At 39.1% G+C, this 17864-nt stretch overlaps 3 protein-coding genes across 3 annotated transcripts; all 3 read left to right on the top strand.

Moving 5' to 3' along the window:
• Positions 1-84: 84 nt before the first annotated feature.
• On the top strand, positions 85-1289 carry LOC6605049. The gene is made up of 3 exons (XM_032718779.1): positions 85-479; positions 677-759; positions 814-1289. Exons 1-3 carry the CDS (start codon positions 125-127, stop codon positions 1120-1122), a joined length of 747 nt encoding a protein of 248 aa, XP_032574670.1. The 5' UTR covers positions 85-124; the 3' UTR covers positions 1123-1289.
• A 170-nt stretch (positions 1290-1459) lies between these two features.
• Positions 1460-4279, top strand: LOC6605048 (leucine-rich repeat-containing protein 59). Its single transcript, XM_002029854.2, has 4 exons — positions 1460-1686; positions 2466-2525; positions 2604-2870; positions 2956-4279. The coding sequence occupies exons 1-4, from the start codon at positions 1573-1575 to the stop codon at positions 3505-3507; spliced, it is 993 nt and encodes a 330-aa protein (XP_002029890.1). The 5' UTR covers positions 1460-1572; the 3' UTR covers positions 3508-4279.
• A 1352-nt stretch (positions 4280-5631) lies between these two features.
• Positions 5632-15918, top strand: LOC6605047 (proton-coupled amino acid transporter-like protein pathetic). Its single transcript, XM_032718012.1, has 7 exons — positions 5632-5838; positions 11319-11369; positions 11446-11510; positions 13277-13372; positions 13440-13590; positions 13653-14567; positions 14634-15918. Exons 2-7 carry the CDS (start codon positions 11355-11357, stop codon positions 14805-14807), a joined length of 1416 nt encoding a protein of 471 aa, XP_032573903.1. The 5' UTR covers positions 5632-5838; positions 11319-11354; the 3' UTR covers positions 14808-15918.
• The last annotated feature ends 1946 nt before the right edge of the window (positions 15919-17864 follow it).

Genomic DNA, 17864 nt, shown 5'->3' with positions numbered 1-17864 from the left:
AAATGTTATCTGTTTAATTTAAAATTTTCTTTTAAAGTCAGTATTTATCGATACCCGGTCAGGGCTGAGTATCGATAAGCGTCCGATCAGCTGTTCCTTGTTTACAATTTATTTGTTGTTTTCGATGAAAATGTCTTCGAAAAAAACTCGCGGAAAAAAGTTTACGGAGCAAGAAGAAGACGTTCTGCTCGATCTCGTCCTTCTGAACAAGGATATACTGCGCGACAAGAAGATGGATGCCGCAACTTGGCGAAGAAAGACCGAAACGTGGGAGCGACTGACCATGGAATTTCAAGCGAAAACTGGAACGGATCGTTCGTGCGTTGCACTTCGCGATAAGTACGATAATATGAAGAAAATAATTAGGCGTTTGAAAAAAGAGAAGGATATCCAAAGCGGAGTTAGCTGCAGGTGCCAGAATTCTACCATGTCGCATAATATCAACGACAGTCCACTGGAAGACCAGTTTGAAAGTGACGGTAAGTGGAGTTCAGGTGTAAAATGCAACAAGACATCACATTACAAGAGGATTATGTTTTAACAACAAGAAGGTCTATAGAATATTACTAATAAAGCTGATGCAGATTAACAATAAACTACATTTATTTGTAAACGTATCATGGTTAGCTTTTGCTGGAGCAACACAACTTACAGATGCACTTTCTTTTGATTGCAGGAAATTTCCAGTTACTAAATGGAGTCAAAGAAGAATGTCCCTCAATTAGCTCGCAAATCTCAGATAACTCCCAGTTATTGAAAGTATGTAACAGTATTTCTTTTAGTTCTTGTTTTTAAGCTTTTAAGTTTTTTAAGGAAAACATTAATGACATCGAGGAAATCGAATCTGCCGAGTATTCGCAACGAGTGAAGATGGAGAGATTGCGAAATTGCAGCTCGCCAACAGCGCCGGTGGTCTCAAATTCAAGTCGCGTCGAGGAGGAGCAAGTGGAGTTGTTAAGGATACAGCAGAAATATTATAAGGATCAGAATGTAAGAGCCGCTGAGAAGCACAAATATGAAGTGGAGAGGGAACTAATAGAACTACAAACGGCTCGAATAAAAAACCAGTTAATTGAAATGGAAATTAAATTGAAGCGCGAACAATTGGCGAAGGTCTTTTAGAGAAGCCAATTTTACAAACGGCTGATTTCTCTATTTAAACTACATTAATATATAAGATTCTATATAGCCATTTATTTATTTATTTAATGTATAAGCATACATAAAACATGTATTTATTATTGATATCACACACATTCAGAAAACAATACGAGAACACACCAAACCAGTAACTGAGTTTTATACGCTTTAATATTTTTTAACATTAAAGTAAACAAATTTAAATGGTAATCAGTGTGCCCAGAGAAGTAATCTAACGAAATGCTGCCGTTATCGACTCGGTACTCGTTATTTCCTGAGCTTTCGTGTGCTTCGCCAGCAAAGCTGCCATTCTCACAAAACGAACGTTTGAAAATCACTTGAGATTCGGGTAAACACAAACTCCAAGTGACGAGGAAGAACAGCAGCCGGAATAAATCGCGTATAAATAGTGGATAAGCAAGTGTCGCCGAAATGCCGAAACCCGGTGACAAGGCGAAAGTGAAGGTGAACGTCAAGGAGCGGGTGGTGGACGAAACCTGCGACTTGAGTCTCTCCGAACTAAGCGAAATACCGGTGCGGGAGATCGTAAGTACAAGCTGAAATACAAGTAATTAGTACCGTTTCCCCTGGTGTCTCTATCTGCATCAGCTCCCATCACCCCTCTCGCTTCCTCTTGGGGCCACGTTTGTTGTCTGGCGAATGTCTAGTCACTGTCTGTCTCGCTTGCACAAGTGCCGATTGGTGGGGGGTGCGGTTTGGCATGGAGAAAGAGAGATCCACATACTCTTGTTGTTGTTGTTGTTGCTTTGCCGGCTGGCTTGCAATTAACGCTGACGTCGACTTCCACACACCCCTTAACCCTTGTGTGCCGGCAAATGCAGTTGAATTCGCTCGAGGGGGTTGATTTTTGGTCTTTGCCACCCCTCAAAAACTCAGATGGTTGCCAAAAAAGAAAAACAAGCAAGGTAGCTAGAGTGTAGAGTGTCCAGACCACCAGATACCGAGTACTAATTATTATATAACAATATCTTTTAATTATTCTTTTTAAATCGGAATTTTATTTTCATCGCAAAAAGAATAATTATATGTTTGAGAATTTTTCCTTATAACTGGAACATAAACTATATCTAGGTTAGATTACAAAAAAAATAAAACTTAGTGAAACTACAGAACGCACTAATTTTATGATAAATTACCTATCACAGAGATTAACCGATCAACAGCATACCCCAAATTTTGTCAACAACTAAGGGGTGTAAATTCAAAGAAAGGAACTTTCAAGGCACTTACGTATTTCGGGGGTTTCTTTTTTCGGTCATGTTTTGCCACTGGTTCTCAGTTCGGTTTGTCCTTGTGCTTTGCAGGCTTCGTTCAAGCGCGTCACCGTTTTGGATCTCTCCAGCAATCGTCTGGTCAACCTGGGAGTAAGTAGCCGCACCACATCTAGCCAACTAGCACACGACCTAACTGCCACTTTTTCGGACTTCCCAATCTCGCCTTAGAAAAACTTTTCGATTCTCACACGCTTGGTGCGCCTGGATCTAAGCAAGAACCAAATAAAATTCCTGCCCGAGGACTTTGGCCAGCTGGAGCAGTTGCGCCACTTGGACTTGTACAACAATTGCTTGGAGCACCTGCCCATTAGCTTCGGTCAGCTGCGTCGTTTGCGGTACTTGGACCTGAAGGGGAATCCACTGACGCCCGCTTGGGAGAAGATTGTGGGCTGCTGCTCCACGCAAAAGGACTGCCAGCAGGCGGCCAAGAATACAGTAAGTGGCTCTCGACTTGAGTGGCCCTCGAGTGACACAGCCTTGGGTTCCATCTAACATTTCTCCGTTTTTCTCCATTTTCCAGGTCAGCATCTGCGCCAACTACAAGCCGGAATTCATTGAACGCGAACGTTTGGCCGCCCAAGAGAGCCAGAAAATGCCCGGATCCGGGGATTCCAGTGCCACCGCAGTGCAAACGAATGGCGGGGCAGCCGGTGGAAAGAAGTCGACGAAACCGAATAATAAAAAAGCTAAAGCCAAAAAACTCGCCGGTGGGGGAGACAATGAGCTGACAATCAAACCAGTGAATGCAGTTGGCTCAGCAGGAACAGCAAGCGCACTGGGATCCAAATCGACTCAAAAGAACAATCAAAAGAAAAAGAACTCAAAAGGCGATTCCTGGTTGAATCTACTGTCGAGAGCTGCCCTATCATCGCTGGTCAGCTTTCTGGTTCTCTTCATCATTAACTTGTTAATCATCTACTTGATCATGTTCAAGAATCCGGACATCGCCGACAAGCTGGTGGAGTACATACCACACCAGTATCGCGATTGGATCCTGACCAAAACGGAGATCTTTCGGCTGCGTGTTACCGACTGGATCTCGGAATTCCGAACACCGCCAGAGGAACACTGACGGTTCATTTATTTGAAGCCTTAGAGCGCTGGGCTTCAAATAGAATAAATCGTTAAAAGAAATCTCGGATGCATAGCGCGTGTGTGGAGGCAAAATTCAAATTGAGATACGTGTTGACCACCTGAACGAGTTATACGACTGCTACTTTGATATACCATTATCTGTAATTTACTGCCATTTATTTTGATAGACACTAAGCCCACTACGTCCATTGAAGGGAGATTTTAATATGAAAATACCACACGTACTCCGCAACTAAAGAGGCCACTTTAAAGACACCGAACTACACTCAATCACTCAGCTCAATAGAACTCAGATGAATCTACAGCTAACCTAACCATAGCTCAAGCTCAACTCCATAGTAACTGAATGGCGGTTCCAAACTGGCCAAAGCATAGAAACTACAGACACAGTCAGACCAGACATCCTCGTAATATTCACATCTATCAGGTCAGAACAGATATAATCGAATCGATTCGAATCAACTCACCTACAAATAAAGTACTATAATCGTGTGCAATTCCCATCTTATTTCTAGTTCTTGCTCAAATTGTATTCGTGTTAGCCCGACCATTTTACATTTGTAGATTTCAAATCGCATAGGTTTTATTGCAAAACGCAAAAGGAAATGTATACCACCATTAGTGGGACTTGCAGGTAATCAAAATAAAATTCAAGCGGTTTCATATGATTTATGCGAAATCGAAATAACTGAATTGTAACGAAACATTTGCAAGACTTTTTTAATAAAAACGTACATTTTAACAAATGAGTTGAAGTTTTCTTTAATGAATTCTATTGGCATCTCATATCTGATATGGTATATAAATTTGCTAATCTAGTTTTTAGTAGTACTTTAATTTTATTCTATGACTTAACTATTTGCGGCCAAAATCTAACAATTCAAATTAATTTTATGTCCCAGGAAATTGTTAATAAAAATAATTTCAATTGAGATTGTGGGAACTTCATGCTTATCTATTCATTGGTCACCTCGCTATCTAATATTTATAGCCCCCATTGGGCACGCGAGTTTATATTAAATATAAATATAAATCCGCTATCTATTTATATTTATTATTTTCCTTTTTTTGGGATTTGTGTGCATTTTTACTGATTATAATAAATTATTATTCTTCCAAGAAAAATACATAGTTCAGGTGAATGTTTGTTGATAAGAAAGTAATTTAAAAGTAATGCCAATGATTTTAAGCAATACTAAATTAAAATTGCAATTTTTAGCATCATACTAACTACATACAAATATCAGCAACACAATATAAGAAGATCTTAATCCTACCAACACAACCTGATATCATTTGTATCTTCTTTATTTGGCTGCTCAACGTAATTGATTCATTCGCATATCGCAAATAATTGATAAGTGATAAATGACTTGCAAAAACCACATACCGGTTCCGTGTTAAAGTGTATTTCATCAATAGAAAGTTGTAGACGATGACGTATGTTACCTACTCTTGGGCGGGTGGAAATAATTATTGAATTGAGAGAGCAAAAAGTTGGATAAATATGTTCGATTCCCAGAACTTAGAACACCGAAACCTAATTGCTGATGCAATGCTGTTTATCAATTTCGTGCACGGATCTCACCGCTTCTACCCGCACTCCAATTTTAAAGTTTCATGTTTCCGGCGAGTCTAAAAAGTTTAGGGTTTGCCACGCTTATGAAAGCCGGTCTTAGATTTCGTCATCCAAAGGGAAGAGAAGGCCTTTGCCCTTTAGGATTTGAAGAATATGCATCTCTCGCTTGCTCTTCTTAAATTCAGCGCATCGTGTCGCTGTCCTTGTCGTCCTTTCAACTGTATTTCATTTTTTTCTCTTACACGGCTTTTCTCTTTCTCTTTCTCTGCATTTACAAGCTGTTTGTTTTAGCGGGAAAAAAGCCAAATCGGATCTTAAAATGACTTAAGGTAGTTTAAAATATATTTATAAAAATAATAATAATAATTTTCCTTACGGTATAATCTGTACCTATAATGTATTACGAATTCTAAAATTTAATATTTTTACATCTTGCCTCATAAAAGAAAAGTAAAATAAATGTGGGCAGCACTGTTGCGCTCTCTCAGTATTTCTATTTAAGCAGAGACTGTATATGTTCTCATGGTAGTTGCTGTTTGGTGTTCGCGCAGTCCGCACGTCTTTTTGTTTCGCGGGATATTTCTCCGATTTGTTAACTGCCTAAACTGTTGGCATTATTACAACTTTTATTCGCCTAAAAGGCGATTGACCGGGAGGAGTGTGTTTGATTTGCGCGGCATTCTGCATTTCGTGTGCCGTCAGCACTTCAGAAAAAGAAGGAGAAATTAAGTAAGCGTTTACGAAATAAAAGAAATTCTGAACTACAGTAGAGTCGCCGGATTTAAGGCAAGGGAAACGAAAAGAGGGCAACACTTGAAGCACATGGCAGAAACACAGAAAAATTGGGTTTGTCTGAAAATAGCAGAGTGAAACTGCTGCTATAAAACACATGTATGTATTCAAAAAACATTCGAAATGGAAGCCACGAAAAGTATAGAATTAATTGACATTGTCAAAAAAAAACTGATGTGCCGTGTACGTAGGTGAAAATAACAAAAGCAGACGGAAAACGAAAAGCAGGAGAAAAAAAGGCGGCTTCAGCGAACCAGAAATAGCCGAAGTGACAATTATAACCACAATTAAAACCGAAACCTTTGCATAAAAACCGAAAAATTCGACAGTCGAAAGAAAAAAGAACGGGACACGCGTGCATTTTCGACGTCGACGTAGAACGAACACGTTGCACCTGTCCCGTTATTTGCATTACGGCTTTCTACATTTTCGGCCAATTAAACGATGATATGTTTTAGGGCATTTTAAAAAGAATACGTTTTTCCTGAGGCATGAATGGAATATAAACATTTCCTCGGTTGCCCGCGCTTTCCATTGCAGTTTGATGTTAGTGCTTTTATGTGCGATAGTTCAATGGCTGCGAATTTGACTTGCTGATGCTCCACGTTTCTTGCTAAATTTCAATACCTAATTTACCTGTAATTGAGCACTTAGCCAAGGGAAAGTTCCCCTCAATGCCAGCGAACCAAAAATAATAAGAAACCAAAACGAAACTAACTGTTAGCAGAGCACAGAAAAAAGGAAAAAAATAAAATGGATTACTATCATAGCTGTCTGTGCACACACACGTCAATGCAACTGCCCCACCCACGCTCAACTGCTGCACCCACGCCCACCCACTTTTAGACCGATTCGAACTGAGTCATCAAGGACATGGCCGAAAGGAGCTCGGGCCAAAATGGGATGGGTGCACTGAGAGAAATGTGCATCCAAGATCGTCCTTCTGCTTGAACTAGCCTTAATACACTTTGGAGTAAAATATAAACTTCTTCAATGTATATTTAAAATTAATTGGTACTTCCATAATATTCGACCAAAAAAGACAATTATTATTTCGCACTGTATTTGTATCTCATCACTTTTCCCGACTGAGGTGCGCCTGTTTTGGCCATATCTTTACGATGTAACCATTTCCTCGCTTTACGCGCTCGTTTTCTGTTTGTGTTATTGATTTCGTTGCTATTGTCGCTGTTGGTAATTAGCATAACAGAAATTTACAAGCTAAAGTCAAAGACGCAGTAAAACTGTGACGTCAGAGGCTGGGAGTCCAAGGAAAAGGCAAGTGCCCAACAATGGCAAAAAGAGAAAGGTGCTGGGCAGGAAGAGAGGAGGGCGCGTACGTGGGTGCAACATGTTGATTGCGTGGGCGGGCGGCCTTCGGGCCATTTGGCATATTCCAAGAATAAATCTGATTTACTTATCTTACGATTCTGGGATTAGAGGAATATTTAATACGGATTTTTAATCAACGATTTTACAGTGGAATTGAAATTTTAATCTACAAACGTGCATTCAGATATAGTATGTTCATACCTAGCTATTATTATTATTATTTCATCTTCTTTCTTTTTATTCTTCAGTCTCTCAATCGGCTTCGCTAATTTGCACACATGTGCCACTTGCGCAATTTGCCACCAGAAGCAGACATTACACTTGACCGCCTTCCTTCCCTTCATTTGCCACAACTGACCCGACAGAAACAAATTATTTTTAGACGCAACTAATTTCCGTAACACCTGAGTTCGTTTCCGTTATCATGTTGCCATTTTTGCCTTCTTAAATCGATTGGACCATTGAACGGCAGCTCGATAAACACTTTTCCACATAAAGTGCCGAAGAAAACAATTAACAAAAATACAGTCCAATAAAACGAAATTCATATTCGTATCGTCGCACATTATCTTAAACGATAATGTGACCTTTGTGGCGGCTTGCTTGGGGTTTTTTTTTATCAGGATTGGCATTATGCAACAACCGCATGCAAACTCTCCCATTGCGGGTAATTATTTTAAACACCTTGAACAGCAGGGAAAATTGCATTTGTCTCTGTAGATAACGCGAAACAACAGATAGTTACTCTTTTTTTTTTTGACGCGTGTCTCCGTTTTGTTAAGGAGCTCCCATTGGGAGCTCTATTTAATCAGCAGTTTCCCCCGTTCATATGCATATGGAGGCTATAACCTTTTTCTAATGACGTAAATGTCAAACAGAACTGAAATCTTTGACGTTCGAAAACAGCTGCTTAAATATTTTTAGAGATTTCAAGATTGATGAAGAGAATTTACAAAACAAAAATTACATAAAAGGGATTGTTGAGTATTCAAAACAATCTGGAAAAATTCAACTTAACTTCATTTATATTTCCGGTAGTTTTATCAGCTTTTTCGCTATTTCCAAGAATCGTGTTTCACTATCGACAAAAATTCTTTAAAAACCCCAACCGCAGAATGTGGGACAATTGCTTACTCGCAACATGATTCCCCAAAATAAACACCTATGTATAAGGGGGGAAACCAAACACCGTTTCGATGATAACTCACTAGATAAGGGGGTGTCAACATTACGATTCGAAAGCAAACAAAAAGCAAATGCAATCCATTCGCACAAAACAGAAACCTTAAACTTTCGGCTGATGAAATGCTAGAAAAGCTTTGCAGCATCAGGCGCTGTGATAAATATAAACCGATTCTTCTAAGAATAAAAGTATTTGTATTATGCTTACGCAGAATTTTCCAAGGAATTTCGAAAAATTCTCATAATGGGTTTCTTTCCCCCACGATTACAAACGTTTTACACAGTCCTATCGTTATGATTCAGACCTCAAACATTTAAGGACTAAAAACACAATTTTGAGCAAATGTCAAAACTATTTTCAAGGTTCATTTGAAGTGGTACGAGTATCTAAAAAATTATAAATATTAATGCATGGCAACGAGGCGAAACACGTGGTTTTCACTTAAGACCAAGGGGCTCGACCGGGTGGTTTTTTCGCTATATACATATGTATGTAGTTATATATATAGTCGGCATGCTGCTGAATATAGCAGAGAATTGAATTGAGAGTTTAAGAGAAACGCAGAATATAAAGAGTTCATTTTTATGCCAGATGTTCATGTGCTTGCAGCAACAGCATTTTTCAAAAAAAATATTCCCACGCTTGCATGGCACAAACAGAATTCTTTGTTTTCATTTAGCATGACTTACAAATAGTGCAGCATTACTTTTCCGAGATTCCCGAAATAATTTACATTTCCAATACTCAAGGTTGTGATTTAGTTTTCAGTGATTTGTCACGTTTGGCAGGCAGATGATAATTGGCTGAGATAAACTATATAGTAAATTATTCAAAAACAAAAATACATTTTCTCAAAGATGTGCGACTTAACAAAGATGCGATTTGTATGCCGCGCGGTAGAAACAATGAAACATTTGTTAAATTAATTAGAGTATTTATCAAACTTGATAAAGTGGTAAACTATCTTATGATAAGCTAAACTATGGCTTTCATTGTTGCTATGATAGTAATAATTTGATATATATACATTTTGTGCCATGTGATATTATTGTTTATCGCTTGTTTAGGATAAGTAATAGTATAAATACACAGGGCAACGAACTTTTGAACTTTACACTATAAAGTAAAGGAAAGAGTGAAATCGAATGAGCATCTGACAAATTTCAATTGAAATGATGCAATCGATTTATTTTTCGGCAATTTCACTGACTTGTAATTGCTCCCAATGCCGGATCGGTTTGTATATATTTTGGTTCGATTTTAGCCAAGTCATGCTAGTTGCTCACGCAACCAAAATAAATGATAATGCCGACACGACCACCTATATAGATATATATGAATAGGTGTGGGGTATATCTTCCGATCTATCGGATGAACCAGTTTGCACTGGTTTTCGGGGCGAAAATAGTGCAAAAGCTATGTATGTGATAAGAGCAAACATTTGGCATGACAAACGCCAAGCACCTACAACTAAAAATATAGAACCAGTAAAACAAAACCAAAACTAAAACAAAACACTACCAAATGTGTGCCAAGTTGTATTAATTTTTTTTGTTTTTTTTCTGTTCTTCACTGGGTGAAGGCTTTTCACTCGTCTGTGTTGCCAAAATATTGTGTGTGCCTCACGCAGTTATTGCGATCTCAATAAATTTGATTCATTCATTCAGAGCGATGATAATGCTGGCCGATGTTGTGATCATATATCTTATCGTGGGCATTGAGTGCGATGTGCGTGATTTCGCTATGACGCTTTAGTTAGATAACGTAATATATGGCACCGATTCCAATTGTCATTGCCTTAGGCTTTAGCTTTGGCCAACTTCCATCGCTTGTAAATGGCTGTAAAAAGTCAGCTATAGCTTCGCTTGGCCGCCAAGTGGATATGTTGTTCGTGCTCTTCAGAGGGCTTATCTCCGGCATTCCCCGGATCCCCGAGAACAGAGGTCAGGCCGAGTCAAGTGGGGGTCGTTCAACCTTGTTGCGAAATACGTCGAATATGCGGCGAAACATGGCCAAAACAAACTACCAAAATACCATATATATATATAAACATATATACAAGACATTCGAAACTGTCTACGCAGCGTCTGAGTGCTGGAAATTGATATGCAAAGTTGGAAAGAAAAGCATAAATATATCATTTGTCATTCGCTGCGAAAGACGAACCTCGATTTGGGTTCTTAAAAGTGCCCATCGCCCTAGAGAATTCATTTGGGGGCCAGTCCAAAGTTCGAAAAGCCACCCACTAAGCGCACATACTCGGCACTCTATTAACTGTGTGAAATATGGCACATGTGACTGGGATTTAAGGGATTAATAATAGAACGGGGACACAAAAGGCCGAAACGCAAAAGGAAAAACCAATTAACCGAAATATGTGCATACATATGCCATCGAGAACACATACTTGCGACTAAAAATAAAACTCATTAGAGGCGGTTTTAAATGAACCCAAATTATGTTCAATTTGCATACAAATGGCCAAAAATGTCTTCGCGTCAATTGTACAGACAGTCGCCTAAAAATTGAATGTGAGTCGCACAAAACAATTAGTTGGCAATTGAACTTTTGCATATTGGAATAAATATTTCAGTCAGAAATCGCAGACAATTAAATCAAATCAACAGATGCATTCTGTTCGTTTAAATCAATCATAAATGGAATTCTATTAGTTTTGCTCTGGAAGAATCCAGTTTGTGAAATTGAAATTGTCTGGGCGCCACAATTCCAATTTAAATTCATTATTAAATCAATGGAGACGTGCTTGTCTTACACACAACAAAATGTGATCACAAGTGGTGATCAATTGGCAATTAATTCATTTTAAGGCATTGTAATTTATGGATGTGATTTTGATACCCAACAATAACTAATAATATTTTCCCGTTCGATCTCGTTGCAGTTTCTACACTGAGGGAAAAAAGAAGCTGCTCTCAAAATGGTTAACATTGTGGTAAGTACGAAATGCTACATATTCCATAGTGCAATCACCTTTACTCATTGTTGAAACTCTTTGTTGGACCTTTTAGGACAGCGGGTCGAAGCATGCGCCCCAGGAAATGGAGCAATTCCTGCCCGGCGAAGGAAAAGTCATGTGAGTAACTCATCCGGTCAATTGGCTAAAAATATGTCGCCCAAATTGCCGGCATGGCATGTTTGCCAATTAAGTGTACGCGTAGATTAGTGTCTCTATGTCGCTAATTGGCCTTTGATGTGGCGACGTCTCTAAATTGGGACTAACAAAAAACGCTTTGTAAGAGTTTAAAGCCAGGCACTTCGACACGAGCAGCTCAGATTGATTACAATTATCAGTTGGCTTGAAGAGGGGATGTGCGGAGGGTTATTAAATCATTAGACGTCTAGTCTAACTCGAGGGCAGCCATGATAGCCGGGTTGAGCTGCCCACATAGATACCACATCAACGTGGTAAACGTATAATCAAGCAGGCTCCTGCCTTCTAATAAGCACAAATCACGTAAGCCTCTCTCAAGGCCCAATGTAAATTCCGATCGTATAGAACGCAATTGAAACAAATCAATCCCAAAGCCACTTACGTACCACTTACTACTACTTACTACACTACTAGCTCAAAGTGCGTTCACAAAAAATATGTATACATCAAAATATTTATGCATACATCTGACGTTGGTGAAATATCGAATTTCATGATCTGCCCTCAGATGCAAATATTATTGTTGCCAATGCAAATGCGCAAAACAAGTTCAAACAAATGGGGAAGAGTCGCGAGATAAATTGACAAATTTTACAACAGTATAAGGCTTGCACACGTGCATTCAAATTCTTATTTAACAAAAAGAAAGATGCCTTTCAATGCACTTTGAACCAAGTAATGAAACTCGTACATATTAAAAACAATATTCAAACGATTTTTGCTCTTGGCATGAAAACACTTATTTTGATGACGCTGCGATAATTAAATATTGAAAAATAGTTGATAACCTGCACGTTGCTCTTGAACTGATAGGAATTTAATAAATGGAAAAATAATAATGATCGCACAATTTAAATATAGTACAATTCCATATATGCTGGCTTATACTCCCGGAAATCTTATTTGAAAATGAGGTTTCAAATATCAGAAACCACCAGTGTGCCATTTGAATGACTTATATACGGTACTTGTAGCCATGACCATTCACAATTAAAACTATTGCTTTAAATTATAGCTGTTTATTAATTTCTAATTTATGTGAAAGAAGTAGTTAGAAGTTGGATTTATGACTATTGACTTTATTATTATTATGACTTATTGACAAAATATATAAAATATAAATAAAATATAAAATATGAAGTAAATTCTCAGGGTCTTTAAAATTCATAGCATACCATGAGGTGCTTTTGAAACCGCGAGAGCATACACATTGTGAGCATAAAGTCGGGCTGAAGTCACGTCTATTGTGTTTCTTTTATGGCTGATGCAACTGGATTGGCAATCCGAGTCATTCACTCTGGAATGGATCGGAGTCCATAGATTCCGTCAATTGCCCTGACCAGGCCAATCATAAACGGCCTGACCAAATTTAGCAGCAGTTTTTTCTTTCCATTTTACCCGATCGACATTATGTTACAAGTGTAGTATTTTGAGCCGACGGTGGCACGACAAGTGTAATTGCAGATGCAGCAATTCCGTGGCAAGAGAATTTCACTGTCAGCATATAAGAAACCGCTCCGATTCCGTGGCGAGTTTCAGTTGTGTACAGACGATCGCAGCAATCAGCATGAAAATGAGCGACTTAGAACCCACAAATGTGGAATTGAGGTGGCCATCTAGAGAGGATTAGGCCCCAATTAAGAGATATCCCTAACTAATGTGTTTACTTCTTCTGACCTCTTGCATAGGTACAAAATCCAACCCCGCAAGTCGGATACCGAGCAGGCCTTGGCTGGAAATGACTTTGATCCTTTCGCATTGCGGGACAATCCACATCCAACAACGTAAGTGGCATTGTGTTCTTCGATTTTTGAATTCAACATTAATGAGTGCATGCTTCTTTCCTTGTAGCGATAATGAAACTCTCACGCATTTGCTTAAGGCCTCCTTGGGAACCGGTATCCTGGGCATGCCCTTTGCCTTCATGTGCTCCGGTCTCATCATGGGAATCTTCTCCACCATTTTCACCGCCTTTATATGCACGCACTGCAGTTACGTGTTGGTACGTAAAATTCGAAAAACACTAATAACAATCTATTGAATATTTTTTATAACTACTAATAGGTAAAATGCGGACACAAGTTGTACTACAGAACTCGCCGCACCAAGATGACCTTTGCCGAGATTGCCGAGGCTGCCTTCCAAAAGGGACCCAAATGGTGTCGTGGCTTCGCGCCAGTGGCCAAGTTCTCCATCCTTTTTGGTTTGTTCCTGACGTACTTCGGCACCTGCTCGGTGTACACGGTAATTGTGGCCTCGAACTTTGAGCAGTTGATTTCTCATTGGACGGGAACGCCAGTGTCGCTGCGCATGCTCATTTGCATAATGCTGGTGCCGTTGATCCTCATCGCCTGGGTGCCAAATCTCAAGTACCTGGCGCCTGTGTCGATGGTGGCCAATGTTTTCATGGGCCTGGGACTGGGTATTACGTTCTACTATCTGGTCCAGGATCTGCCACCAGTGCATGAGCGCGAGTCCGTAGTTTGGTCCACTCTGCCGCAGTTCTTCTCGATCACCATCTTTGCAATGGAGGCCATCGGTGTTGTTATGCCGCTGGAAAACAACATGAAGACGCCACAGAGCTTCCTCGGAATCTGCGGTGTGCTCAGCCAGGGCATGTCGGGCGTGACCCTTATTTATATGCTGCTGGGATTCCTTGGCTATCTGCGTTACGGTTCCGCCACCGGTGAGAGCATCACCCTGAATCTGCCCATCGAGGAGTGGCCCGCCCAGACGGTGAAGGTGCTCATTTCCCTGGCCGTATATTGCACATTTGGACTGCAGTTCTTTGTGTGCCTGGAGATCATCTGGGATGGCATTAAGGAGAAGTGCAAGAAGCGTCCGACATTGGTCAACTATGTGCTGCGCACAGTCCTGGTGACCGCTGCCGTTGTTCTGGCCGTGGCTGTTCCTACAATTGGCCCATTTATGGGTCTCATCGGTGCCTTCTGCTTCTCCATTCTGGGATTGATCTTCCCGGTAAGTCAAAGACAAATGCACTAGCATTTGTATCAACAAATAACTATATATATTTTCCATTTCTAGGTGGTCATTGAGTTGATTGTCCATTGGGAGACCGGTTTCGGTAAATTCAACTGGATCCTGTGGAAGAACGCAATCATCACTTTGTGCGGCATTGGCGCTCTCGTCTTTGGCACCCAGGCAGCCATCAAGGATATCGTGAAAGCCTACAGTAATAATGAAAACGTCGGAGAATAGTTACTTCACCACTTAGGAGAGAGGCTCCGCTTCCTAGATAAAATCTAACTATTGTTAGATGTAAAACTGCTCCCACATTTTGTACATTTTGTCTGTTGCTTAGTGTGTCTGTTTTGAGAGCCGAAAAGGAATTAACTAGGGATTTCACTGAGCGAGTGCCTACAATATATATAGCACACTCCCAAGCACCATTGAGCCGTTTTAGCACGTTTTAGTACACTCGCGATTGTATAATGTAGAGAGTAAGCTAGTTGATAGCCGTTCAGAAACACTTTTAGAACAGTTCTGAACGATTCAAGCGGCATTCAAACTAGAACTTTACTAAGTGCACTTTAATAGTTTCCTATTGATTTCCTATTAAAACCATTTAGTATGGATCTGTAAGAGGCTTAGCTACGTACCATCCTCCAAAAATACCCACCCCTTTCTCTCTGTTCTAAAATAGTATTACTCCTAAAGCAAAAAACCCAAAACTAAAGTTATCATGCCTTTCCCAACTTTTACTTTGTTCCGTGGATAATTCGCATGATTTGCGTACATTATTTAACATTTTATCATGTTTAGTAAGTAAGCGTAAGAATTAGGATTGTAAAGCCTATTTTGCAATCGATCAGTTCCAAATATGTTGAGCTAAATTACTCAGAGAATACAATTTTTATACGAAATCTAGCCGAGTAATAAGTTACATTGAATTGCCCCGATATTCACTATGTGTAAACATACTTATTTTATTGCATACATATTTTTGTATTTTAATTATAGCTATTACAGAGAAATACTTAGCGAAACTATCAAGTAAATAAAACAAGAAACACAAGTTGAAACATTTTATTTTGCATTTAAAAGTCTGTGCAGACAACGAAGCAGATTTACGTGTAAAATGATGAAAAGTTCGAGCCGCAGAATTATCTGTCATCTGTATGTAAATATGATATGAACGCAACGAGTTCTAAGTATATCTGCCCAGAAAAGTATTTAGAGTTGTCCATATTACATATTCAGAAGAACAAAGATTGATATGAATGTTTACTTTTTTGAAAAATGTTTAAAGTGTAAAACAAGCAAAGATATAAAATATACACCGAAATAAAAAGACATAAGAGAAACTCAACTGAACGAATGCATTCATATTTTACTTATTTCGAAATGGGTAAAATCAATGAAGTAACTTATTGTTTCATTTTCAATTTCTTACTGACATGACCCTGAACTTCCTTTGCCATTTCTGGCCTGCGGATTCAACGCGTGGCTTAGATCATTTCGGAATATCCATCCGCTGAATGGCCAAAAACCTGATCGAGCAACTTCAATTACCAAGTGTATAGTCATTTGTTAATTGGTAACAAGTGCACAGTGGACAAGGGGCCGAATCGAATTCGTTTTGTTGATGTTATGTTATTTTCACCAAATTGCTCGTTCGCTCGATCCCACACACACACAAAATGCCCACAAGTTCAAACATTATGGGCAATTGAACTCGACTTTTGGCCAATTAGGTAACCTCCAAGGCAAAGATGTGGACCACAAACCAAGCCAGGCACGATCGCTTCGGATCGGAGATCGAGTAGATGTCAGATCGTGGTCGTGGTATTGGCCTGTCATCTTTCTGTGACAAGATGCGAATTGGAAAGGCCTGGGAATGACTGGTTCAGAAGAGGCAACTTTTATCCTTGACATCGCGAGTTTGGACCATTTGTGTGACGAGCGAGCCCCTCCAGGAAGCTCCAATCTTGGCCAATTAGCGACCGCAACAATTTGGTTTTGGGCCAAACAATTGAAAAGCTGCTTCGAACGATTAGACAAATATTTTCGATGAACATGCCCGAGGTTCCAAGGCTGGTGATGATTTAAAATAATTAATCTCCGCTAGGGTCTCCCCAATAGCTGGATCTTTTGTTGCATCTTGATTGAGTCAAGGTCTGAATTTTACAATCTACTAAACTGCAGAAGCTGACTCGTTTTTTTATTGGTTGTTGTGCATTTTTTGCTGCCATGTCTATTGTAGTTTGTAATGTAAAACATTTTTTCGGCGGCAATTGTGCAATCGGAATTACTATGGGCTTTTTTCTTTTGTGATCGGCATTTCAATCGATCTACTATCTACTATTCGTAGGCGTTCTTATCGTCATCTTATATCTTTGTTTTGGAAGTACTTTCTCCCAGTTTTGCATTAAACATTTATGTTGGGTCTACTTTTACACGCATGTGCCATAATAATATGGCATATGCCAATGGAATTTTAAAAAACTAAATGCGGAAGCGTGGGAATATTGGATATTATTAAAAAATAAATGGAAATAGTTACTTCCTTTAAAAAAACTTAGGTGAGATTAAAAACATATCCAAAAAACAATCATTTTGAATCATTATTATTTTTTTGCCTTCGTTCTATCAAATTTTATGTTGAAAATTTGATTAATGTATTTCCAAAAATGTTAATTTGAGTATAACACGAACATATTGAATTTTATATTTTTTGAAGAGCTGTTAAGTTTTAAATGTTAAGATAAACAAACATTAAACATTAAGCTTGCTAAAATAAGTTTCATCTTCTGCTTTTTGATCACGTGCCCTAAAAAATAAGTAGAACTAATTATAAATCCAATTATCCTCCGAGAAAGGTCTCCCAAGCATTCACCAAAAACCAATCCACTTTCACAATACCTTCAAGGCCTTTCAATCGCCAATAAAGCGACTTATTTACAAAAACCGAACTCTTCTGACACGAAAAGAAAACATTAAAGCCCTCTCGAGACAAATAGGCAAAACAACAGCAAGTGGCTGGCAACAAAACAGAAAAAAAACAAATTACACAAATATTTAAAATAATAACGAAAACAATCAATAAATATGAAACGTTCAGCAAAGTGTTGACTTGAGGGCGCAATCAGTTGTTAACTGCAAATGGCCAAAAACAAAAGGCAATCCGAACCAATCCAATTCAGCCATTCACTTTCGTGGCAAGAAAACGGTTGTAGTGCTACCATAAAAAATTGCCATGTCCAAGAAACCGGCGTAATTACGTATAACAAAGATGTACGAACGGGCAGCAAGGGA

The sequence above is a fragment of the Drosophila sechellia genome, chromosome 3L (genome assembly GCF_004382195.2).
Source record: "Drosophila sechellia strain sech25 chromosome 3L, ASM438219v1, whole genome shotgun sequence".
Taxonomy (NCBI): domain Eukaryota; kingdom Metazoa; phylum Arthropoda; class Insecta; order Diptera; family Drosophilidae; genus Drosophila; species Drosophila sechellia.
The sequence above is the reverse complement of the archived record's forward strand: the minus strand, read 5'-3'. Positions and strand labels throughout refer to the sequence as shown.